This window comes from Cottoperca gobio, chromosome 21 (genome assembly GCF_900634415.1).
Source record: "Cottoperca gobio chromosome 21, fCotGob3.1, whole genome shotgun sequence".
NCBI lineage: Eukaryota > Metazoa > Chordata > Actinopteri > Perciformes > Bovichtidae > Cottoperca > Cottoperca gobio.
Window position 1 is genome coordinate 20,521,665 of NC_041375.1, and position 27,009 is coordinate 20,548,673.

The 27,009-nt window shown below is 41.7% G+C and overlaps 2 protein-coding genes across 3 annotated transcripts in view; one reads left to right on the top strand and one right to left on the bottom strand.

The window, feature by feature from the left end:
• The window catches only part of cmss1 (cms1 ribosomal small subunit homolog), a 31,746-nt gene extending 20,945 nt beyond the window's left edge, over window positions 1–10,801 (bottom strand). For both annotated transcript variants that reach the window (XM_029459692.1, XM_029459691.1), the window contains exon 1: window positions 10,666–10,801. In XM_029459692.1, coding sequence (XP_029315552.1) covers window positions 10,666–10,714 — 49 coding nt within the window. In that variant the 5' untranslated portion in view covers window positions 10,715–10,801. The remainder of the gene's footprint in view (window positions 1–10,665) is intronic.
• Window positions 3,962–6,813, top strand: LOC115026740 (filamin A-interacting protein 1-like). The gene has a single exon (XM_029459688.1). It carries the CDS (start codon window positions 4,233–4,235, stop codon window positions 6,468–6,470), a length of 2,238 nt encoding a protein of 745 aa, XP_029315548.1. The 5' UTR covers window positions 3,962–4,232; the 3' UTR covers window positions 6,471–6,813.
• Window positions 10,802–27,009: the final 16,208 nt, after the last annotated feature.

The following is a 27,009-nucleotide window of genomic DNA, read 5'->3' on the forward strand; positions in this document are numbered from 1 at the left end:
CGATGCAGAAACTATCATAGGCACGATCCTCATGAACATGGCTAACAAGCAGTCAGTAAAAAAAACAAAAAAAGAGCTTGTATAAACATGTTGGAGGAAACATTTTATAAATTGTGCTCAAAGGAAAAAGACAAAGTAAACTTGACTGTGCCGTAGCGGAAATAGACAGATGTTCTGTCCATCCCTCACACTCGGCACACATCCACCATCTGGAAGCTCAGCCAATAATGTGTCGGAAGAATAAGTGAGTAAATTACCATAGGAGTCTGGCAGTGCATCGCTTCAGAGCAGAACCGCTGTTCCGATCGCAAGCTGTTATTAGCTGTACCAAGCATATGAGGTCAGTTTAGCCATTCCTTCAATTTTATTAAACATGCTGATAAATTAAGAGACAAAAACCAGGACAAACTGCCTGAGCAGCTGCTTTTCTTTATACTTCTTCAATATGCCTTTTCTATGACCCTGTACAGCATTATGTTTAGTACAACTGGAGGATATGTCAAAAGGCTGCAGTTTAAAAAACTAAATATGCCCAAATTACACCTCTAGATGAAAATAGGAGCCATGACAACAGATGCCAGAGTGCTCCTCTCATATAAGGATCAATGTTTGAGGGTTTTTCTTGGAAAGGCCTTTGAGGGATCGGATAATGCTTGTAATTGAGGACAAGAGTTGCAGATGCCAAGCCCTCCTCGAAGCAAAACAGGACCTCATGAACCCTGGTTTGGGAGTTGGTCTGTGGAAAGGAATTGCAAGGAATGAGGAGGATTTCTTTCTCACATTCCACAGCCAGAGAAATATCTCATCTTACTGAGACCTTTACTTCCAAAAGAAAAAGTATTTAAGGTCAAAGTAATCAAACAGGTTGATTTATTAACCACACCATTGTCTGCCCTACAGCTACAACTACTGGGGTCGACAGTACCTTCCCCAACGCCTTACCATAACCAACAGCTGAGTGCATTCAACATCAAGTATCGTCATTACCAGAAAACAAGTCAAAGTGAAATGTTTCTGACTTTAAAACAGGCTGCCATATGTGTAATGAATCAATAAAAAGGATTAAAGAGAATGCCATCAAAGAGCCGAATACAGACCTTACATCATTAACTTACATAACTGCTGTGATCAGTAACTCAAGGCCCAAAATTCCCACCAGAGTCTCCAACACAGTTCATTTGGGATATATATGCTGTAGCCCTACTCTTTACTTTTCACTACTTTGTTGGCTTAACAAACTGATGAAGTGCTTTGCCACAAAAAACAAATGTGTCAAAGTGGCACCTGATCAAGCAATGTGATAAGAGATGACAGCGTATCTGTATTGAAACTTTCAGTAACCATGCAGGCATTGTTTGCAAGTTCACTAACTATGGTGTGTCGTTTATGTGGTTACAGTTGCGCAACCTTTCATTGCCGTCTTTGAATATATGAGCATTCTCTACATTTCCATGCCTGGTGTAAAAATCCTTGAGAACATAAATGTCGAAAAGTGAAGTTGAAGTGTGTCTTTTAGACTGTTTTGTGAATTCTTGTGTCATGACGACATGACACAGGGGAAATAGCTCTCCTTTAATTGGGGACTTAGATGGTATTGCTTGACAGAAAGAAATACCACCAGAGGTATATTTCCCAGTGAAAGCTGGAACTAGGAGGCATAGTGCGAGTAAGTGTTCCCAGAGGGGAACGTGCGTCACACACAGACCTATATGTTTATTTTCTCCTGCAGGCGCTGGTCGTACTATCATCTAGCGAGATAATATATCATTTATTTTCCCATTATGACTTTTGTCAGTCGCGGTGAGAATAATGAGAGTATAATCTGTCATCCCTCCCTGCTCCACTGAGCTCATACATTTGATTTGAGTAACACCATAAGAGAAGACAGGGATACAGAGGACATTGATGATGGCAAGGGATTGGTATAAACTGCAGTAACAAAAACAGAATTGCAATTCATACGTAAAAGCAAGAACATAAGGTAAGTAAGAAAATAACAGAAAAGAATAAAGAGATAGAGAGGCTGTGTGGGGAGGAGAGAGAGAGAGAGAAAGAGAGACATATGGATGTAATTGAGGGCCTATGAACTGATGATGTCATCTCAGTCAGGTTATCAGGCCCCAGGCAAAGCAGCTACAACTCACAAAACATGACACACACACACACACAGTGATTAAAGCTTTAGTTTTCTTCGCACACATACACAAACACATTCTGTCCTTCCCATTAGCTTCTTTGGCATGGCTTCACAATGACCTCATCTGGAATGGGCTTAACTCCAGTAAAAACACACACACACACACACACACACACACACACACACACACACACACACACACACACACACACACACACACACACACACACACACACACACACACACACACACACACACACACACACACACACACACACACACACACACACACACACACAGCAGTAGAGCCTGTACAGTCCCATATAAGGACTTGCTGATGATGTAATGGGCGCCACTGACTGCGAGTGAGACTCAGTGTGCAGAGCACTTCTCATAATGTTTAGTTTTCCGGATGGAATGTCCACATCACTCGGATCTCCGGGAAAGGGAGAGGTGAAAGAGTAGAGGCGATTTATTCTCTGAGGATTTTAAAGGACAGACACCAACGGCCAAGCTCAGGTAGGAACTGCCAAAAGAATTATGAACAGCGGAAAAGATATAATGTGCATTTAGAAATGTGTGACACTTACAAACTTTTAAAGTTACGGAGAAAGTGAGTACTGTTCAGTTCATAGTCTTGATAGAAACAACATCTTACAATGTCAGCTGGTATCAAAAAAACAGAAATGCACTTCAAAAAAGGTGTCTAAGTTGTATAATTAAAGACAATACATTAAGTCTCACTGAAACTTTTACATGCTATTTAAAGAAGCATTATTGACAAGACACTCACACATAAAAGTGAAGCTATATAGTAAGTATTAGAGCAATATACCATTTCCAGAACAGCGATCAATTTCATTCGGGAACATTAGATCTTTGTAAATTTAAGCCACTCACACATACACATTATAGCTGTAGGTGATATGCATCTTAATGGCAAAAGTACAGATGCTAAATATCAATTTATCGATACTGTGTAGAACATTAGCTGCCCTAAATATATTATCCACAAAACTCTCCACATAGGCCTACTATTTATCAAATGTTTAAGAAAAAAAGGGCACATTTTTTTTTTAAACATGGACCCACAGCTCTCTGGATGTCCAGTACGCAACACTAGCAGCAAAACAGTCCATCCCAAAGAGCAAAAATCGACTGCTGAGAGATCACTTGTGCCTCACTTGCATAACACATGACAAAAAATGTACAGTGTGTATGAAATGCATTTGTCTATTACTGGTATGCATCTGGGTAAATGTGGGGAGTGACAGTACTTGGTAAATGTAGCCAGTCTGTAATTACTTATAAAACAGGGGGGAATTCCGGCCTTTCCTAGCGGGAAATGGGGTAGCTATGGAGGTGCACAGGAGGAGGGTGATTGGATGCAGCGTTGAGGGTACTCAAGGGTAGACGAACTTCTTAATTAACAAACACTCCCTGCCAAGGGACCATCTGCCGTGATAGTCTAAACATCCTACAGAACGCATGCTGCCTGGAGAGAAGTACCAAATAACATTGACATATCTACATGTTTTAGGGTTTACAGGTAGGGACACACACACAAACACAAGAAGGAAAGTATTACTAGCTTCTGTAGACGTTTAAGTAGGGACTGAATTGTGATTCAAATTCTTCTGAAAATTAGAATAAATGTTTTTGCTGGAAATGCACAAATTAGGAAATTATTTGTGTTTAAAAGTTGTGGCCAAGAGGTTAAGTATAAACATTACGGAGTGTCCTTGGAGGCTGAAATAAGAGTCAATTACATAATAAAACCAAAACATTCAGTTTGACATCGTCATTTGTTTTTCTCTCCAGACTCAAGGTCCTGATTGTAAAGGAGAGAGAATACCAGGAGATAAAGGAGAAGAAAAGGAAAAGAGAAGTTTCTATTCTAAAAGACGAGCTGACTGCGCTGAAGGCTTTTGCACTGCTGGTTGTGAGGGAGCAGCAGTGTCTGAGCGGGCTGCTGGAGGAGCAGAGGCATCGTGTCAGAGAACTGACCGCCATCGCTGACCACATTGCAAAGGAGGAGGAACACAAATCCCTGCACCACAATCAAGTTTCCATCTTCTGCCAAGGCCAGAACACCATGACAACCCCAAGCCTGCTGTCAGAAGTCGAGTTGTTGAGGAGAAGGGTCATGGAAATGGAGGGAAAGGACGAGGAGCTGATACGCATGTGGGACCAGTGTCGAGAGCTGGACCGCAGACTAGCGAGGGAGACCAGCCACTGCCGGAGCTTGAAAGTTGAGGTAGATAAGCTCAATGGCAGAATCAGTGAGTTGGACAGGGTAGAGGAGGCTTTAGGCAAGAGCAAACAGGACTGCAGTATTCTGAAGGGAACCTTGGAGCAAGAGAGAGAGGATAGAAAGATGCTGTCTGGTGAGATTGACACTCTGAAAGTTAGAGTGAGAGAGCTAGAGGGAGTTGAAGGCCAATTGGGAAAGAGTGAGGCGGTGATTAGACAGGACCTGGCCAAGCTCAGGTCACTGACTGTAGCTTTGGTGGAGGACAGAAAGACCATGGCCGAGAGGCTCCGACAAGCTGAGGAAAAGCTCAACAGGAAGGAGGGCAAAAGAAATGAGCAGAGCAATTTGGCAACAATGACAGAAAGACTGAGAGAGGAGAGGCAGCAGGCACTGAGGTCTAAGGCAGAGTTAGAGGAAAGGATCAGGGGCATAGCGGAGGAAAAACATGAGCTCAAAGACAGACTGAAAGCAGAGGAGGAGAGGAACGGAGAGCTACAGAGAAAAATAACTATAATGAAGAAACGGTTACAGATCTTGGAAAACAGGAAAGAAAAAGAGGATAAGTACACACACAGCTCAATTCCAAACAATGCTAACCACCACTGCCAAACAGACGATAATAAAGTCAAAGAATTGACCCAGGAGTTAGATAGGCTGCAAAAGAGACTACAGGACAAGGAGGTGTTGGAGGAAGAACTAATGAAGGTGGAAGAGGACTTTGAATCCCTGCAAAAGAGGTTCAAAGATGAACAGAAGAAATCTCAGGCTCTATCAGAAGAGCTTGAGAGGGCAAAGAGGGAGCTTTCCAGATATGAGCAGGCAGAGAAGCAGGAGGTCAACCAGGAACACCTTCTCCTTTGCCGTCTTCAGAAGGAGCAGGTTAAGTCAAGACTATTAGGCAGAGAGGTTGATACCCTGAAGGAGAAACTTCAGAAGCTGATGGGAACTGAGGAGTCCATCTGCAGGGTTCAGACGGATCACTCGACACTGCAGTGGAAACTGACCCAGCAGGAAGCCAGCAACAGAGAGCTGGCCAGAGAGATGAAGGAACTGAGCAGTGAGCTAGACAAGCATAGACAAATCAAGAATCTTACACCTGGTGCAAACAGACAACACTTTTCAGACCTTCGTCAGAACACCAAAGAGGTTCAGACTGAGCCAGATAGCATGCCGCCTGACTACAGCGAGCACAGCGAGAATCTAGATGAAGAAAACGAGGACGAGGACCCAAACCACAATTCAGAACTCATAAACAGAAGAAGCTCTCTTGTCAACGACCTTAACAGCTTGAACAGTGCAAATAATAACATAAGCAAGCACAGCAGCCATTCAGCCAACGGCGTAGACATGCACCAAAACGGAGAGGTGATGATGTTAACACACACGCCAGGGCAGCCCTTGCACATCAAAGTAACACCACATCATATACTCAACACAGCCACACTCGAGATCAGCAGTCCCACTGGAGACGCAACTACGTCCTACACCAGCACAGCGGTCATTCCAACAAGCGGCGCCTCGCCCAAACAGAGAATTACCATCATACAGAACTCATCTCTGTCTGCAGTTAATACTAAAACCCCACCTTCAAGCCCTGACCACACCATCTCCCCTCTTGAGAGTACACCTATCTCTCGAGTGTTAAGTCCAAATTCATCCCGATCGGCAACACCCGACCACAGCAACTCCCCCATTCAGATTGTAACAGTCAGGACCGGTTCTCCAGAGCCATTGGAGGCTGCAAATCAAGTGTTCTGCAGGACACCGGAGAGGCAGAACAGCTGGCAACATCAGAGGTCCAACAGCACTGACACAAGTCCCAGTATCATCGCCACAGAGGATAGCAAGATCCATATCCATCTGGGGAGCCCATATATCCAGTCTCTGACTGGTATAACCCACAGCATCCCACAGCCTGTTGGGCCATACTATCTCCGACATGAGCAAAGGACTCAAGTGCTCGCCAGTGGTTGTCATGTCAAAGGTATTGGCAAGATTACAAGTAGCATCACTATATCCCCTGCTACCTCTTCAGCTTCACATTCCTCAAATATAACAGTAAGTGGCCTTTATGATTAGGTGAGAATGAATATATTCTGAACATACAGTATTATGTTCACGTCACATTCTCGGATTAGACAACTAAAACAATTCACTTTCCCAAATGAGAACCCAGAGTTTGTTGTATTTTGTAACAATCATGAAATAAATGCTTTGTGGTATTTGTCCAATAAGAGCCTTTGTAAAGCCTTCTTGGTCCAGTTAGTGTGACCTTAGATTTACTGACTGTATGACATGTGTCTAGTGCCTGAAGGAGAGTTAAGGGAAACATGATGCAACCAAATATGTGATGTGCTTTTGACAATTTTATGTTTCATTAATGTTTTTTTCCCCTGCTCATTAAAAGTGTTTGTTGATTTTATTTATTCGCCTTGAATACTTTTGAGAGGGGGTTGGCATCAACACAGCTAATAGTTTGCCAGCCAGTTTAAATGCAAAATAATTGGAATCAGAAAAGACAAAAAGAAACCTGGTTTGATGTTTTTTTTTTTTTCCAGGGCCAGCTTGACATTGTAAAGCAGAACACATCAAGGACTTATTTGTTGATTTAACACGTTTTTAAAATGAATTGAAGGGAGAACACGTACTTACTAAACATTGCTTGGATAGAAAAGGTTTATGTGTTACCTAAGTGTGATTCAAAAGTTGAGTCACCCTCCTGTCTGTGTGTGTGTGTGTGTGTGTGTGTGTGTGTGTGTGTGTGTGTGTGTGTGTGTGTGTGTGTGTGTGTGTGTGTGTGTGTGTGTGTGTGTGTAACCTATGAACTGGAAAACTCGGCTCATGTTTTTCTGACACAATAAAACTTGGAACATCTAGTGGTGGTGGGTCTGTTCAGGTTTTATGGTGGATGGACAATTAAAAGCCTCTTCTACTCTGAGCATAAATTATAAAAAAGGTACACTGTAATGATTGACAATTGATTAAACATACAGAAACTGATAAGATTAATTCCGTTTTCAGCTTTTGCATAAATACATTAACAGATTTTCTCAGCTTTTCCTCATTTACTGTCAAAAAAACACTTATGTGGCCACTTATGTTACCGCAGCAGGCAAAGCAATCTGCACGTCTTCTGCTGCCAGCTAAACCTAACAACGCAGCCAAATGATGCAGTTTCTCACTTGCATTTTGCAAACATTTTCGGTTTGCAAAATGCATTTGAAACATGAACGTACCAGAGTCAAAACTTGTCAGTGGTTTGGCTGTCACTTAAATGATAATCCAATACATACACACACTAAACCTAAACCAATTGTTACAACTGTGTTGTTGTACCTATTTGAAGCGTATGTAAGATTTGCAAGATTCTTGCTGTTCGGAGTTGTATCCTCATAATTGTTTGCACTTACTGTAAGTCGCTTTGGACAAGCATGTAAAAAGTAATGTAATGTTGTAAAAAGCAGCTGTTCAGTTGCTCAAACTGCTCTGTAAGGCGTGCAGGGGAAGGACACCCATCTAAAATATTAAAGGTAAGATGGATATCGTTGCCGAAAATAAAAAATCTGTAGCACAGTAATGAGGAGAAGTATACATAACTTATTTTTAATAAATAAAGTATCACAGGGTATCCAACTAACAAAATAACCCTCACACACGAGGGAAGGGTATAACTTTTGCAAGTTGTGGTAGCCATCTGAAAGAAAATAATAATAATTAACCAGCAGGAACCAATTTATTGATAATTATCCTGAATTATCTATTTCACGCTTTATTTACTTTACTTATATCCTCCTAATTATTTTTTATTTAATTGTAATCACCAATCACATGATGATGTCTCTCTGTAAAGCACTTTGGTCAACATGTTTTTAAATGCGCTCTATAAATAAACTTCTAAATAAAGAGAATGATCTATATTTAGGTCAGCCAGTTCCATTAAATAAATTAGAGACTAGTATCAACCCTAAAACCCTAATCACAGCATTCATGCTTTTAAGTCAACAACACATCAACTGTTTAAAAAAGGTCAACACCACAAAATATATGGTTACATAGTGTGGTAGAAATAAATTGCCTGTTAAATGGCTTTTAATAAAAAGTTGTGATGAGCTGTGTCATCTAAATAAGAAACCAGCTGACAGTATCGGGGGACACCCTGAGGCTTTATGGTAGAACAGGCTGGAAGAGAGCCAGCATCACAGGTATATGATGACAAACATGGAGAAACATTAACCACACTGACATCACCGGTTGGCAAGGTGGAAACAGGATGAGGCATTTGATGATAGTTTAGGGCAGACTTGAGCGTGACTAGAGGCTTCATGAGAATGTTTGTCATTAGTGTGAGCATTTAGCCACAAGACGCATCACCATAAAAGTCATAGTGCGTCTCACGAACCTCCTCTTCATTCTCAAGACTTCAAAGTCAGTCCCATGCTCTAACAGACTTCAACTCCCCTTTTCTGTCTCGTCAATTTTTAGTCAGCCTCTTCTGTCAAGCAGCTAACAAATGCATATCTCTCAATATGTGCAGAACACAGATTTATATAATTACGGTAGTGATGCTTTTATGGGTGTTTTTTTTTTTTTTAAAGGGCAAAATGAATGTGATTACGTCTGATTAAACCACAAACAACACGTTTCACAAAAAAGGTGGATACATCTGCAGGAGTGAACAATAAGTGAACAACTCCCAACAGATAGTTAATCTTCTTTTTTCTAATCTGATTCGTCTGGGGTCGCTGAAGAAGCCAACAAGGATTCCCAAGACCAAAGGATTCACTACTAGAAGAAGCAACAGCGCTGTAAATACATGACAGAAAAATGGAAAACCTTCCTCAGTACATACATGGAAAACACTGTCAACACTGAGAATGCCCAACAGACCTGCCATTACAACACGATTAGCACTGCAGCCCGATGGAATAAGCGCACGCACGCACGCACGCACGCACGCAGTGCACACCACACACACACACACACACACACACACACACACACACACACCTCTAATGAGGGTACTTTTCTCACACGCTCTTTACAGTCAGTGCCTTATCTTATTATCATTACAATTTGAAAATTGAGGAAAATGTACACAGACTGTAATCATTATTATGTATGGCTTATGTGTAGATGTGGCCACTAAGGGTAAATGCCAATGATTGTTTAACACGGTCTATAAATCATATTGTATTTACCAGAATCGCCCCCCCCCCCTCATCTCAATAAATATGAGTAGTACTATACTTGGTGAGTGTTGTTTGTGCATGCGTGTCTGTATCAACGATGGAAAAGTTGCAATGTTACACTACAACAAATTCTACCTTTTCAATTAAATTAAATGTAATCGTCATGCATTCAAAATGTTACTTAAGTGAAAGTATTCGCAACAAAAAGTACTTAAAAATATATGTAAAAGTACTAACTGCCACTCTGTCAATGTAATGTAATGTGTAATTTTTTATATGAAAAGTAATTAATGCTGTCAAAAAATGTTTTTAAAGTACAGCATTTCCCTGTGAAACGTAGTGGTGTACAAGTTTAATATGGAAATACTCTGAGTAAAGGTACTTAAGTGCAGTACCTGAGTAAATGTACTTAGTGTTTGAGTGTGTATGAAAGTGCGAGACAGAGAGAATATGTCTGTACATTTTTAATTTGAATATGTCTTAATAAAATATACTGCTCAGCAACACAGCTGTCGTAGGCAATCAGGCTAATAATCCTTAAGGTACAGGACTGCCCTCTATTGGTATGCAGAGTGCATGAAGCTAGGAAAGAATAGCCTCAGGGAACTTCCAGTGTGTTGATATGTACGATATGTATGAAGATGAAGGCATAAACAGAACAAATGAACAGTTAGAGGAGAGCAGCTACATGTGGGGTTCAGGGCACCACATTATTATTCCCTGTGATGTCCCACACACAGACATACTAACACACGTGTTTACACACCTTCCGCTCGTAACAACCCATGCTAACAACTATAACTTCCCCTGTGCTAACAAACTACAGTTAAGTGCTACACAAACTCGTTGGTGCTTTGTGCGTTACACTTGTTACCATGGTAACTGACGTTAACGTGCCACGGAATGTTTGCTAACTGTTAGCTAAAGCTAAAAGTAACTCACTAGCTAACGTTAGCTTACAGTTAGCAGCAGAGATTTCTCGCGATAGCTAAAAGCTAATCGCTTATCGGGATACACCAAAACCTCCTGGACCACACGTTTCAGAAACATTAAAGATATGAAGATACTTAAGTCAAGCAATATACCTGATTTACACTCGTTGGCCCACCATTCGTCACCCAAATCGTCTCCCATTTTCCTCAACCAAGCAAGTAGTATGTCCAATCCAAATCTACCGCTGAGAGCGCGTGCGATGATGCGAGGGGTGTGTGCAAAAGCAGCATGTTTAAAACGTGGTTTAAAAAGTCAACGGGACACCATGAAAACACAACAACACAATTTAAACACTACTTATGGTAGATACTCAAGTACTGTACTTGAAAAAAGAAAAAAGTATTTTCATTTTATGCTACTTTATAATTCATTTATTTGAAAGCTTTGCTTACTATTACTTTGCAGATGTGGATTAATAATACAAAATATAAATCAACTAATACATTACGATGTATTGTTATAGGTTAAGATACACAGCAGCTCCACCTTTACCAGCTGCAACATTAAAGTTATAGGTGATATATCAGTTTTGGATTATAATCCAACACTATAATATGCATTATTCTGAAATGCTGCATTCTGCATAATGAGTAGCCTACATTTACTGTTGGTATTTAAAGTATAGTTTGATGCTAATACATTTGTACTTTAACTTAAGTAAAACATTTAATGCAGGAGTTTTACTTGTAACATGTATTTTGACTGTGCCGTATTGCTACTTTTACTTTTACTTTTTCCACCACGGCCAACAAACACCATGCACTTCCATTAAAAGTAAGCTAAACAGTCATTTATTTTTAATTCTTACTCCACTTCTTGAAGAGCACCTAATTTTATGCTTTAGCCCAATTTATTCTTCAAACTTTGATAACAATTTGACCCAAATGTTTGAATAAAACCAGAATATGGCTCACACACTGACAATGCTGCTAATGCTGCAAGTCTCTTTATCTTCATCATGAGATGGGAAAAAATAAAAACAAATTGTGCTTGTATTTTTTAAGAAAGGAAATCAAGATAGATGCCTACACTTTCTAAATATGCTCTGACAAAACATGTCAATTTAATACAAATAGAGCACTTTTACTGCTGACTGGGCACTCTGTTAATGAAGATAATCGCCTGTTTGGGGTATTAGGATGAATTGATTGGAGTTAACATTTTCCACTTACTTCCACCCACTGTATGTGATGTTCAAAGACACGTTTTTGCCAATATATATGACTTGTTACATGTTGTGTTATAGTTACTGTAGATGTTACCGGTTATATATCGAATCAGTCGTCTTACGATGTCAGGTTAGTTTTGCACATACGCTGTATAACACCCCATCTCCATCACTTACTGTACCATACCAAATAACTTTTTTTCTGGAAATGAAAGAAGAAAAAAAGGCACATCCTTTCGCTTCAGTTACTTTGGTTCTCTCTGACACTCAGATGCCTCATAATAGATCTCTATAATTATATGTAGTTTATAAACCGCAAGTGATAATGACGTGCAATTATACCACATGCCGTCATTATCGATCATGAGGTGTCATTTCCATAGAGGAGGAGAGCAGTAACCTACTGCTCTACCGAGTGTTTTCTACATAGTGTAAATTACGAAACATCTTTTGACATTATGGTTTGGGCTGGATGGTCTTATTTTCCAACACACAGAAGGAAGAGAAGAGAGGAGAGGAAGAGGAAGTGTTTGGAATAGTGTCCTGTTTTCTGCAGCTGTAGCGGAGAGGAGGGACAGGTCCTCTGGGAGTAATTGCATGCTTTTTTGTTTTTCTGTTGGAATAACACATTTCTGGCTGGTAGAGGCTACGAGGTGTTTGATTAAAGCTTTGCCACCGAAAAAGAACAGACTGATTACTGGGGAAATTATAAAGGGAATGGTTATGCTGTATAACCCTCAAAATGGGGGGGAAGAAAACAAATCAAGAAAGAGAAAGAAAGGATGCAGTCAACACATTGTGCTGAGGTCTGCCAACATTCAGGGAGGACAATGGACTCTAAATGGCAGCTTTGTATGTAATTAAGCATCATTCCTGTAAAAACACATGCCTCGTCCTCATTTGTGATTCTCTCTGTTCATCGTTTGGCTGCATTTTCACTCTGAACAATATGCTGTACAAAAGCACAATCCTTTTTCTCTAGACCCCGGGGAAACTGGTGAAACTTTAAAATCAGCGTTCCCTGTGTTAATCAGCCAACCTGATTGTGAAATAGGTAAAAGAGAAAGTGCACTTTAAAAAAGGTTAAACTCCACATGAGTCTTAAAATCCTCATACAATTCATTCTTTGGGATCTTTTAAGATAAGATATAAAAAGTTATTTTCTTCCGAGAGAGATGGCTGTTGTTGAAGAAGAGGCCGTATAGAAGATTGTGATGGTGTGTATTTGCTGACATTTTGGAAAACACACTCGCTTTCTTTCCAAAAGTTAGATGAGAAGATCGATATTCCCCCGAAGACCACAACTTGTTATTTCTTTACACTTTTTGTACAAATTAAACTAACAAGATAAAACGTGCAAACGTACTTAGCCGTGCGCCGGTAGGATTTTGTTTCTTTGGGACAGAGACAGGGGCTAGCTGCTAAACTAAGCTAACCAGATGATGTCTGTAGCTTCAAATGTAACGGACGGCTTTTGATCTTCACGTCTGTAAGGTACTACAGTTTTAGTAATAATGTAGCAAAACAGGAGTGACAAATTAAGATGCAAAGAGATCTAAATTAAGACAAAGAAGTCTTAAAAAGTTGTGAGAACGCTGAAAAAGAGTGAAAGAGAAGATGAGCGTCATTGTAATTAAAGGCGGACAGCTGTCTCCTTTGGCTTCTGTGATTGCACACTGTGGAGCATTGGTGTTAATGTGGGTTTTTTTTTCTTTCTTGCAAGCAGCTGTTCTTCCACGTTCTCATTTTAATGATCACAAGAAGATTTTTGGTTTCCATTTTGCTCTTTTCTTGTGTTTTTTCCCCCCTCCTGATGAATGTGGAGAAAGAGAAGGAGGATGAAGTAGTGAGAACGGACTCAGACTAATTATGGCTTTAAAAAAAGTTTAGTGCTGCTTACTACACATCCACAAAGGCATGCATGTCCTACCTCTTCTCAAGACATGCATTTCCACTGTGATTAAAGTACACCGTCTCTTCTTTGCCTAAGATCTGTACAGGGACTTGAAAAACACCCAATTCAGTTTGTAGCTTGAGCTGCACTTAGATTATCTGTCTGCCTTTTTCTTTCTAAATCAACTAACAGATTGCTGAGGAGCTTTGGAGGCAACGTGAGATTTGGGTTAAATGATTACAGTAAATTATTTCATCACCTGCCTTATTGTGGTGTGACCTTTCCTAATAAGTGGACAACAATCCGAGGACTTAAACTAAAGTAGCCCTCTTAACTTTTAGCGAGGGTTGAAAAACTAAAATGATGATTCAAATGAATATGAAATGAAATACGATAACTGTCATGTCGTTATGCCACAGTTAAAGCTGGGGGTCAGCAAGGTAGTCAACAACTTGACAGCCGGTATGTGACCGAGTGAAAATAAACAGGAAGTGACCTTGAGCTTTCCAAAACTTCACCGCGCATATAAACTTGCAGGTCTCCGAGTTACAACTGTATTCATGAGCATCTGGCTGAGCCTGACCTGCATGGAGATGTGCTGCATTCTAAACACAAGGCAAATATTTAGTTTAGCTGTTGCTTTATGTCAAGGCTAAAAGACATTAACATATTAAAAACACGTTGACGGAAATCTAATACGGTCAATATATTCGATCAGACATCGCAATTTCTTTCAAATACGACAACATCAGTATAATATGATAGTAGACTTTCGGCTGTGGCGTGTACGCCGTACCTCTGACGAGATTTACATGCCTTCCTGTAGATGTTGTCAGCGGGTCAGAGGGAATACAGAAGCAGTATTTCAGAGCAGGCATCATTATGCCGAAGGTCCCAGTTACTGTCAACCTCACCAACTGTCTAACCACACGGGTCAGGCGGCACCTGATGGAAGTTTTAAGGCCACACACTGCTAAGTGTGCCGGAGAAGAAACGACAGCTCAGAGGTTACATCACGACATGTTGTTCGTCCAAAATCTTAGCTGAGGTGTTGCTGATGTAGTCCGGACTTTGGAAACACTGAGATCATGTTTAGCTGGCTCAAAGGGATGTCACTTGAGTCTGAAATGTGTAGTTAAACAGGAGCACACCAGACCTCTGCAGGCCGCTCTTCAACTCTGCTTGAGGCTAGCCGCTCGAGGCTACATGAGACACCACCAGCATAATAAACCTAAATCGCCGACCTAATTGCTGCATTGTGTTTAATGCCGACACCAAGGACAAAGAATGCATGCAATAAAAAAGATATCTGTTGTTCTGCTGCATCGATTTAACCGTGTTAGTGCAACGCTAAATAGGTGGAGTACTATGTTAATGTCCCTGTCGAGGATAAATCTAATAAAATGTCAATTAAATCCCCATTTAAGATTTTTTTTTTTCTTAAGTATTTGTAAGAACTCGCACATTTTTACATTTTATTAATTTATTGAACTGCTCAATTATTATTTTCTGTAAATGGTGTCTTCCTGAAATATGTTCTAAACGTAATTTCAAAGCCTTCTCTGCTCTGTCATGCATGTAATTACAGTAACAAAAAAAATATCCGAGTCAACCTTAAAAGGCCCAAAATGTGCGAGTTGATATGAGCGATAGCAACGGGACAAATTGAAAATGCAAATTAGTGGTATTAATGCATCCGGTACAAAAGCTTTTCAGAGGATACATAATGGACTTTTAACAGTCTGGCACTATTGTATCAAAACTGACCTTAGTTCTCAAGAGATCATATATTTGAATGCCAAATTGCGTTTTCTTATTCATACCGTTTTGTTTTCCAGCAGATGGAACAGAATAGAAGTCCTCTCGTGTGAGACCTCTGAATGTATGGACACAGTGTGTTGATGCTGCAGACAGCAGAGACTACAGTGTGGGCAGTGACATGACATCTTGTCCTCTCTCTAATTATGGTAAGTGACGAAAGTGATTGTTGTCAGCTGCAGAAGTGACAGCGTTAAAGGGCGGAGGGCAACCCACACAGCTGGGAGTTTGGCGACACATACATATTTTGGCCTCAACGCGTACATCACCGAAGGGACACAGAAGCACAAAACAAGGTGAGAGGTGATTTGTGGGTAATGCCCCTGTCAAATAGGACCTTGCTGCTGTGTGCTGTTTTGTGACCCTGCGGAAGGAAGGCCAGGACGGTTAGAAAACGAACAAACACCTGTGTTGTTGGCTAAATACAATGTGACTTCTAGCATACAGGCTGCTTATGAATCGGCTACTTTCTGTATGTGGAGAAATGACACAAAATGATCATCCTCAAATGTGAAAACACACACACCTACACGTTTTCTGATGAAATGTGAGAGTCCTGCTCCCGTGCAATAAGATCCTGCATGACAAATTAAAATGTGATAAACTCGTAACCTTCATTAATAATATAACTTCTGGAGCGCCGTGGTCTTGGAGTTATGTGCATCTTGTGGACGTTGGCTCAATATAACCTCCATATGAATTGGGCTTGTTTTGAAAAATGGTGTAGAATCAGGTCAAACATCGTGTGTTAAGGGAACCTGACACAATCCACATTGAAATCAAACACGGTGTCAAATTGTATTGAGAAATTGCCGGCCACTTGATGCACTTCACAAACACATCCACAGTCTGTGAGCTTATTGTGAGGCTATCAGTAGCCATCAATAGCAATTGCTCAGGAACTCAGTGTGAATATTATTGAATTAGATTTCGGCCTTGAAAAGACCAAATGTCTACTTCCATCGATTGTTAGTCAACAACAGAGAGTTGACATTTACACAAATCTGATTCACTCCATTGTTACAGACCTCATGAATTCATGTTCTCTGCTGTGAAACTACTCGCCCGTGGATTGTAGCAGAATATAAGAGACATATTGAATGTGTCACTAGAATGAATAAATGATCACAATGAATACAACTCAACAATTTCAACATCACATTTCCTCTTAAATATTAACCTTGTTTGTTCATACAGAGGAGCTTCGACGGGGGGGGGGGGGCTTCTTGTGAAAAGTCTGCATAAAATCAAGACGAGTTTCATTAAAGCAACATGTAACACTGAGAAACAAACATTACAGCAGAAATGAACAGAAACACTGCAATCAATGAAGCAAAAGAAAACTTTTGGAGGAAAGTTGTAAACTCAGGACTTTACACAAGCAGAGGTGATCTTTAAACTCCTGCGTTAGCTCAATGTGTTTGATTGGAGTCATGAAATTGATAATTCAAGTCCAAATCCAAGAATCTCTCATTAAGATTATGTGATATGATTGAAAGCTCCAGCTTTTAATTAGACATTGTGACGTTCTTTTCTAAACATCGTCAATACGGTCTCATTTATAAAAAGACGATCAGAAGAAATACAGCAACAACAAATATCCATGTACTTTACATTAATTGACTAATCTAATAACATTTTCTGCAAGTGCATTTGAAGAAATGTTCTAAATGTCTGTATACTGTTGGTGGATTACTGGACTGCAAGACCTTGAGGCAAAACAAATATTCACACTGCTGTCGCTGACGCAGAAATGTTTTCACTTGACAACCTTTGTGGCCAATAGGAACATCGCCAGGAGATGAAGCATCTATGGTGTGCTGTGGTGAAGCTGCTGTTGTTGTTCAGGGAGATTTATTTCCCCAGAATCTGGGTCTGTTCAGTTCAGTCGTACAAGATTATAACAGTTACACACAATAAAATACTTATCTTCTACCTGAAATAAAGACTATTAGTACTTTTACTGAGATATTACCCCCTATCCAACATGTGAGTGGTTCATTCACAACACTACAGAAAGTACATTTCTTATAAAATAGAGAATTTGTAAAATGCTTAAATACATTTTTTGATATTGTTCATTGTTTGTATATAACATCATGATTTTACAAAACATTGTTTCAGCTTTCCTCTGACTGAGCTCTTCACCAGTCACTCAGATATATGAAGATACACAAAATGCACTCGCTATGAAATAAAAATAGGTAATACTCAAATTACTCGTAATCATAATGAAGAAACACATACATGCTAATTCTCCTAGGGTTTCCGCTTTACCCCACCCCCAGTGCTGCACTATATACTTTATGTAAATAAGTAATCACTCATGAATGCATGAGCTTAGTGAGATACCACACATGGGAATGATAAGACAGGAAATAAAAGAATGAGGAGAATGCAACAGAGGAGCATAGAGAGAGGGAGGGAGGGAGCGAGAGGAGGGAGGTCGGGTTTGACTCAGGAGCAAAGCAGTAAAAGAGGGTAAGTTCAGGATGTCCCGCAGGTCATGAATAAAAGACGAAAAGAATAATTTGGGCATTTCTCAGCCTGGTACAGAACGTCACAGTGTGGATATCAAAGAGATTAGTAACATTAAATTACGTCTCTCTCCCTTTCTTCTTCTTTTTTTGGTTTTAATGTCTCTCTCTTTCTGTCCCTGAGAGCAACATGCATGTCCTGAACATTTTTCCACGAGACCACAGACGCTTTTAAAGGGTGGAAAAAGTAGAAGAACTCGGAGCTTGAATGTCGAATCAAAACAGCAATCTTCTGGTGCAATCGATATATTTATTTAACGTGATAAGTCAAACATAGAAAATACTCTCAGCTGAGGACACAATTCACTTCGCCGTTTCCACAGACTGAACGCTCTAAGAACCCCAGTTAACTGTCTGACGGTTCCGCTTCAAGTGTGAACAAAGGGTCGTAAACATCGCATCTAATACATGGAGTAGGTGTTGACCTTCTCCTCATTGGTCCCAGTTTGGCGCCAACACGCTCCTCCGTCAGCAGTCAGGAAGTGATGGTTTGTTGACCTGTTTTCTTAAAGGGGAAGTGCCCCTATTATGTTTGTAATACATTCAGTGCAGAAAATACATAATTGTGCAGAAAATACATAATAGTGCAGAAACATATTCGTAGTATCCATCCATCCATCCATCGTCTACCGCTTATCCGGGATCGGGTCGCGGGGGCAGCAGCTCCAGTAAGGAACCCCAATCTTCCCTTCTCCAGGCCACATCCTCCAGCTCCGACTAGGGGATCCTGAGGCGTTCCCAGGCCAGTGAGGAGATATAATCTCTCCACCGAGTCCTGGGTCTTCCCCGGGGTCTCCTCCCAGCTGGACGTGCCTGGAACACCTCCCTAGGGAGGCGCCCAGGTGGCATCCTTACTAGATGCCCGAACCACCTCAACTGGCTCCTTTCAACGTGAAGGAGCAGCGGCTCTACTCCGAGTCTCTCACGGATGGCTGAGCTTCTCACCCTATCTCTAAGGGAGACGCCAGCCACCCGTCTGAGAAAACCCATTTCGGCCGCTTGTACCCGTGATCTCGTTCTTTCGGTCATGACCCAGCCTTCATGACCATAGGTGAGGGTAGGAACGAAGATCGACCGGTAGATTGAGAGCTTTGCCTTCTGGCTCAGCTCTCTTTTCGTCACAATGGTGCGGTAAAGTGACTGTAATACCGCCCCCGCTGCTCCGATTCTCCGGCCAATCTCTCGCTCCATTGTCCCCTCACTCGCGAACAAGACCCCGAGGTACTTGAACTCCTTCACTTGGGGTAATGGCTCATTCCCTACCCGGAGTAGGCAATCCACCGGTTTCCTGCTGAGAGCCATGGCCTCAGATTTGGAGGTGCTGATCCTCATCCCAACCGCTTCACACTCGGCTGCGAACCGATCCAGTGACTGTTGAAGGTCACAGACCGATGATGCCATAAGGACCACATCATCTGCAAAGAGCAGTGATGAGATCCTCAGGTCACCGAACTGCAACCCCTCTCCTCCACGACTACGCCTCGATATCCTATCCATGAAAATCACGAACAGGATTGGTGATAAAGCGCAGCCCTGGCGGAGGCCAACATTCACGGGAAACGAGTCCGACTTACTGCCGAGTATCCGGACACAACTCTCGCTTTGGGCGTACAGGGATTGGATGGCCCTCAAAAGTGACCCCCTCACCCCATACTCCCGCAGCACCTCCCACAGTATCACCCGGGGGACCCGGTCATACGCCTTCTCCAGATCCACAAAACACATGTAGACCGGATGGGCGTACTCCCAGGCCCCCTCCAGGATCCTTGCGAGAGTGAAGAGTTGGTCCGTTGTTCCACGACCAGGACGGAATCCGCATTGTTCCTCTTCAATCAGAGGTTCGACTACCGGCCGAACCCTCCTTTCCAGTACCTTGGAGTAGACTTTACCAGGGAGGCTGAGAAGTGTGATACCCCTGTAGTTGGCACACACTCTCTGGTCCCCCTTTTTAAATAGGGGAACCACCACCCCGGTCTGCCAACCCCTAGGCACTGTCCCAGACTTCCACGCAATGTTGACGAGGCGTGTCAACCAAGACAGCCCCTCAACACCCAAAGCCTTCAGCATTTCTGGACGGATCTCATCAACCCCTGCGGCTTTGCCACTGTGGAGTTGTTTGACTACCTCAGTGACTTCCATCAGGGAAATTGACGATGATCCCCCATCAGCTTCCAGCTCTGCCTCAACCATAGAGGGCGTGTTAGTCGGATTCAGGAGTTCCTCAAAGTGCTCCTTCCACCGGCCGATAACCTTCTCAGTTGAAGTCAGCAGGGTCCCACCCTTGCTGTACACAGCTTGGATGGTTCCTCGCTTCCCCCTCCTGAGGTGCCGAATGGTTTTCCAGAAGCACCTTGGTGCCGACCGAAAGTCCTTCTCCATAGCTTCTCCGAACTTCTCCCACACCCGCTGCTTTGCCTCTGACACGGCAGAAGCTGCCGCCCTTCTAGTCCTTCGATACCCTGCAACTGTTTCCGTAGTGTAGTAATATATATTGATTGAGGTAAACAAATACATATGATAGTCTTTCCAGTGTGGATTAATACAATCAGGATTAATTTACCTGATACTTTGCTTATCTCGTAAGTGCAGTCACCATTGAGATTTTACATGCTGCAAATTAGGTTGGATCTCATCCTTAGAGAAGCTATTAGCCTCTCACTACCACCCTCTGTAACTGTGTGTGTGTGTGTTTGTGTGAGATGCCAGAGTGTGACGTTATCAAAGAAATCTCTGCTGCACCAGTACATCATGTTCTCTTCATCAGAAAAGGAAAATACTGACTCTTACATGCACACAAATGAATTAACTTTCTTGACATTATTAGAGCTTGCTGTGTTCCTGCTCTGTGTCGTGCAGAATGAAGACCAGCATTTTGCTAAAGGAGTGTTGGACAACGGTGGGAATCCTTTACACGTACAGCAGCTATTTATTCTCTGATCTAGGTGTAGATAGTGACTGTGAAGGAACCATGCTGTGGTTTCTAAAGAGACGTTTCCTAAGAGGAAGATTGGTCTTGTCTCTGTTCTCCACAGGTCCTCGCAACTTATTACCATTTTTCAATCAGTTCTTCAGCAGCTGTTTCCATTGATAACAAATTGATGTATTTGTCTGTAACTGTAGGAATATGGGAGGACCTTAAACATGCAGACATACACACACACTCATAAACGGCTATATGCTGATTCAGACAGACAGTTATCTAGTCCCCACTTTACCTGTGTAAATATTCTGCCAATGTTATCGGAAACCCCAGCATTGAAACATTGAGTGTCATGTAATATTTTTCCACGTCAACTAAAAATGTAATCTTAGGAAATGTCCCACAAGCTCTTGCTGCTGGGAAGAGCATTTTACAAGTAGTTACACAATAGATTTTATTATTCTGCTGTCGGCGGTGATAAGAATAGGAAAAGCACACTGCCAGCAGAATCTAACTAGAACTAGTGCAACATCTACAATAGTGTTGCGAAAATAATTGAGATGCCAGCTTCAAGCCTCCCCCAGTGACTGTAGCTCTTTAACATTGTTTTGTCTGATGTGTATTTACAACACAAATCTCCTTAAAGACAATCATTACTTAACTCAAAGACACTACCACCATCAAAAAAAGAGGCACTAATGCACAGAAAATATTATTTATTACTCCCACAAAGGAGGTAATGTTTTGGGCTCGGTTGGCCCGATTTTCATGAAACGTGGTGAAGAGGTGAAGCATTGTCTGAGGAAGAACCTATTAAAATATGGAGCGGATCCGAATCACTGGGATACACAAATGATGTTTCACTCCGCTAATATTGCGAGATGGGGCGTTCGTGTTGCAGTATTGGTGTTGGAATAATCAAAACATTTGTTTACTTCCTGGGAAAATTCACATGAACATCCTCTCAACCACAAGTCGGAAACAGCTATCAACGTGTTGTTTTAACCCTACGCAACCAAATACGACAAATCTTTTTAGCTACTTGAGTCGGAAGTCGGAAGAACGACGTCCCAATAGGATCCATCCGAGGAGCACTGAACGCACCATCTGCCTTGGCAGAGGATTGCGCTCTCCCAGTGATGTTCTAGTTTATTTTTGTGATTACATTTTTAACTCATTTTAAAGTGCCACTGTTCCAAAGACATTAACTCAGAGAGTACTAAGCTACTTTGCCTCGAATATTCCACTGAAAACTATCTTCCCATCAAACTAGTGACTAGCTGGTGAACATAGTGGAGCATTTAGCAGCTAAAGACACAGATATTTCAGAATATTGCTATAATCCTGTGGCCAGAAACACGATTCCAAATGAATGAGAATGTTACCCTGTAATTGTTGGATGTAAATAGGCAACTATTTGCCAAACAGGTTTCCATATAAACTTAAAAAGTGATATGTTTGTGTTGTTTTCACAACTTGTTCCCGCTGCCCCCATGTGGCCAACAAAAGCAGTAATTTTAGCTTTAATTTAACTCCTCTTTTACGCAAAAAAAAAAGTCATTTTGTTTTTATTCAATCATCTTTTATGGGTATCGCCATATACACCGGCTGTAATCCAATTGGAACCAATCTCATTTGAAACTATCGTCCTCCTCCTTTGATATAAAAGAAAGTCTTTATGGATGGTAGAAGATACTATACTGTTGCACTGGCAAAGTGTAACTAATCATTTCAGATTAGTTTCTTGACTTGAAGGAGGTGTAAATGGAAAGAGGGAAGCTTGGCAAAGACGGTGGAAAAAAATGATTTTAGGGAACTGAGCTGGTGTTTATTTCCCCTCGGCCACAGTGGAGCAGCTTATTCACAATGTCACCAGCAGATGGAGCTGAGATCCTCCCATTGCTCCAGGGGTAGCTCTGCAGCATGTGCACATTAGTGTGTGTTTGCATGGCTGCTGCTGCATGCATGTAATTATGTAATTTTAAGTATTGTAAAGGGGTAGATGGACATTTTAATATCAGAGTCATATGAGGTCATTCTTGTCACTTGCCTGACTGCAGAAGTTTTCCTATTTGAGCTGTTTACTTCTGTTGGAGGTCAGAGTAGGATAGGACCGAATGCTCAGAGGCAGACTTCTTAAAGGAGCGTCTCTTCCGGCGCCTGCGGTGAACTGGCACTTCAGACGCTGGGTTCGGGAGCTGAGTTAGGGGGTTAGTTCTGCACAGTTGGACCAGAATTGGCTCTTAAGGCAGGGTAAGCATGTCTCTCTTTTCTCCCTGCCTCTTATTCTATCTCCCTCTCTCATGCTTGCCCCAGTGTCTCCTCTCCCCTCTCTGTGTCCCTCTTCAGTTTTGCCTATCAGCCCTCTGGCCCCGAGGAGCATCTGTGCCTCTCCTCATTCCCCATATGCCCCGTGCCTTTAAGCCTGGCCCCCAATGCTGGAGCCAATCACTTATTAATCAGCGACATGAATTAACAATTGTCTATTTTCCATCACACCAACTACCTAATGGTTGATTTCTCTCCTGACCTGCTTCTGGTTTGACTTGTACATCACACAAACACACAGATGGCACAAGTGGGAACCTCGACATGTCAACATGCAGGCAGAGGAAGGAGTAATCAACAGGCAATACAAGGAACTGGGCGTCCCACACTGCAACATGTAAGAACTTACATAATACTGTTGCACTATACCTACACCTACTATTCAACGTGAGGACGAAAACGTAATTACTTGCAGGAAAAGATTACTGGTGAGCAGATTAAATGGACGATAGGTTGAAGCCTCTGATGCCACAACCTCTGCGAGTCAATCGTATTGTTGCTTTCCAACAAGTCTCGCTGAACATCACATCCATCCTGATCTTCAGCTGTTGTTCTTCACTCTTTCACCATCACTGTGTTTAGATTTTATTCTGGGGTAATCCTGTACCACAATGTGGTCTAACTGCCAAAGACTCCTTCAGAATAAGAGGGAAATGGACATGGGGGTGGCCATAGAAAGAGTGGGGAATAAAAAGACTGGATAAAAGCTGAGGTCAAATTAAAGCGTTTGTGTAGGTGTACCTGAAGAATCCTTTTACCCGGGCCCGTTCGAGATATCATAGAAGCAGTCTGGATTAAAGGAAAGAAGATCGATACCACTCCAGGAAAGAAGATGACAAGTTTAATCCGTACCAAAACTGAAGTGTAAAAACGACAGGGTGTGGGACTTTACAGGCGATCATGGGCAAGATGTTTTGTTTTGCGTCGGTGCAGTAACGTGCTGGAGCCTTATCAACAGTGTGATGTTGCCAGGCAACCAGCAGAGGCTCTGGGAAGTTACTGCAAGAAACACATACAGTGTGACCCTTAACATGTCCGTGATACCACAACATTTCAGTTGTTAAACAAACAAGAAATAACATGTCTGTAGAGATGCTGGTGTGCACATTGTGTTTCCAGTCTTTGAGCCAAACTAAGCTAACCTCGTGATAAATAACTGTATTTCCTAAAATGTCAAACTATTCCTTTTTAAAAGTCTATTTTGAGTGAGGGTGCCGCATCAAAACATGAGAAATAAAGCTGCTACTATCCGTTTGACACACACAGAGCCATCTCCGATTTCATTTCATTCGTCCTACATGTGCCTTTTAAATAAATATGAGCCTGTAACACGGGAAATGTTATAAAGTGTTAATGGAAATTGGCTGATTGCCCGGCTTGGTGTCGCAATGATTCTGCCGACAACTGCAACATGTTGCCAGTAGGAAGTTATTGCTCATTTTGAGGATGATAAGATCCTTGTTTCTCCCATCAGTGACTCACTGTAGCTGCAGTAGAGAATAATCTGTGTGTGTGTGTGTGTGTGTGTGTGTGTGTGTGTGTGTGTGTGTGTGTGTGTGTGTGTGTGTGTGTGTGTGTGTGTGTGTGACATGCTAAGAATGAGGCGACGTTGAGATGTTGGTACTATCGTCGTACATCTGTGTTGATACATGATGTTTGTGAGTGGATGATTAAAGGGAGTGTCTGTCTTTCCGTATGACAGTCCAAGGACATAGTTCAAAGCGTTACCAGGTGCCAATCGAATCCTTTGAAGCCTCCTCTCTCACCCCTCTCAAAGGGTAGATGGGGGAGAATAGGCGTAGCTAGCTCGAGTGTTTTCACATTTTGCCATGCATGGAGCAGTGTTTACCTTGCTGCGAATTAAATTGCTCTCAGCTATAAGAGGAGCTGCTCCCTTGATGTGAACTATCTTCACAGCCTCTCTTCAACCCATCCTCCTTACATTCACTGCATCGGCCCAGAAGCCCTGCATTGTGCTATTTAACCTCTCCAAACAACCCCCACGTCCCTCCATCACCCACAAAACACTCCACACATCTCAATCACAGTTTTTTAAGGGCAGGCTAGTGACGCCTGGAGCCACATTAGCATGGCAAACTCAGCGTGACAGCAGTTTTGCTACAGTGCTGTTATGATGCAGTGAATATGCTCCCAGTTTGGCCTCTCTGGGGGAAAGCGGTTCCCTCCAAAGTGTGTTATCATGTAGCCCGGAGTGGAGCTGGAGGGAAGGAGGTGGGGGTTGTAAGATTGGGAAGAGAGTGGGGATGGGAAAGTGGACAGGGGCTGTGGGGTAGAGACTGGAGGTGAGCTAAATTCAAGTTCAAAGCCGCAGAACGTAACTGAGCCGAGAGTGAGCTGGGGAGGAGCTGCGATGCAGACAGAGCACGGGGCGTTTGGATATAGTGTGTGCCGGAGTGAATGGGTCTTGGCGGGTTGACAGTCACTCCACACATGAGTTTGAGTCAAAGAGGAGCCGACAGTGCCAGGCTTATTGAAAAAGACAGGGAGAACACTGCAATCAGCTCTTCCCCTCCTGTGAGGAGGGAGTGTAAAATCACATGAAATAAATGGAGTACACAGGACTCTGCCTCTGCAGCGAGACAGATAATGCCTGTTACAAGGATCATTCACATGCCCCCCGTTAAATCCTTACTTACCACTGATCTTATTTACTCTAATACTCATTAATACTCGTCAGAAGGGCAACCATTACAGGTCAAGAATTAAGAACGAAAGTCTTCTGCAGCATAATTGAAATTCTGTAACATAATTGACATGAATGTGTCCATGTTTTTGCCATTTTTAATAGCTTCTTAGAAGATGGCTAATTGGATTTCAGTCTTGGAAGAAAAACTACTTGGAAAATCACAGTGAAATTGGTTCTTATGGTGACGCTCAAAAGTGGACTGGACATTATTCTTGGGCGTGTGTGTGTGTAGCAGTGGTGGACACAGCATTTAGTGAAGTAAAAGTAGTGATACCATATATAAATACTCGGTTAGAAGTAAAAGTAAGAAGTAAAGTACAAAAGCATCATCAGAAAAATCTACAGAATGACAGAATTGGCCCTTTTACACAATTATTATTGATTAACAAGTAAACAACACTTAAATAATATAGCTAGTTGAGATGGAGCTAATTGTAAATACTTTTAAGGCAGTCAAATCTATAACACAGCATTATGTTTTAAATACTGATCACATGCTTTGTACAATATTTGCCTCATGTAAAATGTAGCATAAGAAGAAAAATATTATAATATATATAAATATGTACATTGTTACAGAAGGATGTGCATCAAGAAAACATCCTTCTGCAGAAAACATCCCGCTATATAGTGTAGAAGACAAAGATCTGTCTATTCCCCATTTCCTCTCTGACGTACAGCAGCTTCAAATATCCCACCAGTACATTCTGCCTGTGTCTCTCTGTGATCACTTAATACCAGCAGAAGCACGATTTTATATCCTATACACACAAATGTAATTGTTAACAAATACTCTATGTTGAATGTTTTGTATCTTAGTAGGGAGTTGGGTTGTTTTTGCATCCCTAGTTTCTAACTTTCCTTTGAATAGTATCACCAATAAGTCTTCAAACTATAGTAGAAATATGATATGTCTCTGTAATTGCCACCTGAAATAACCTCTGGTGTTTCCTTAATCGTGCTGTAATTACATATCATGCAGGAGATTTACATGACATTATAAAGGGTCTACCTAACAGTCTATTATTGCCAAATTCGTAACACCCTTAACTAGTCCCGTGCAC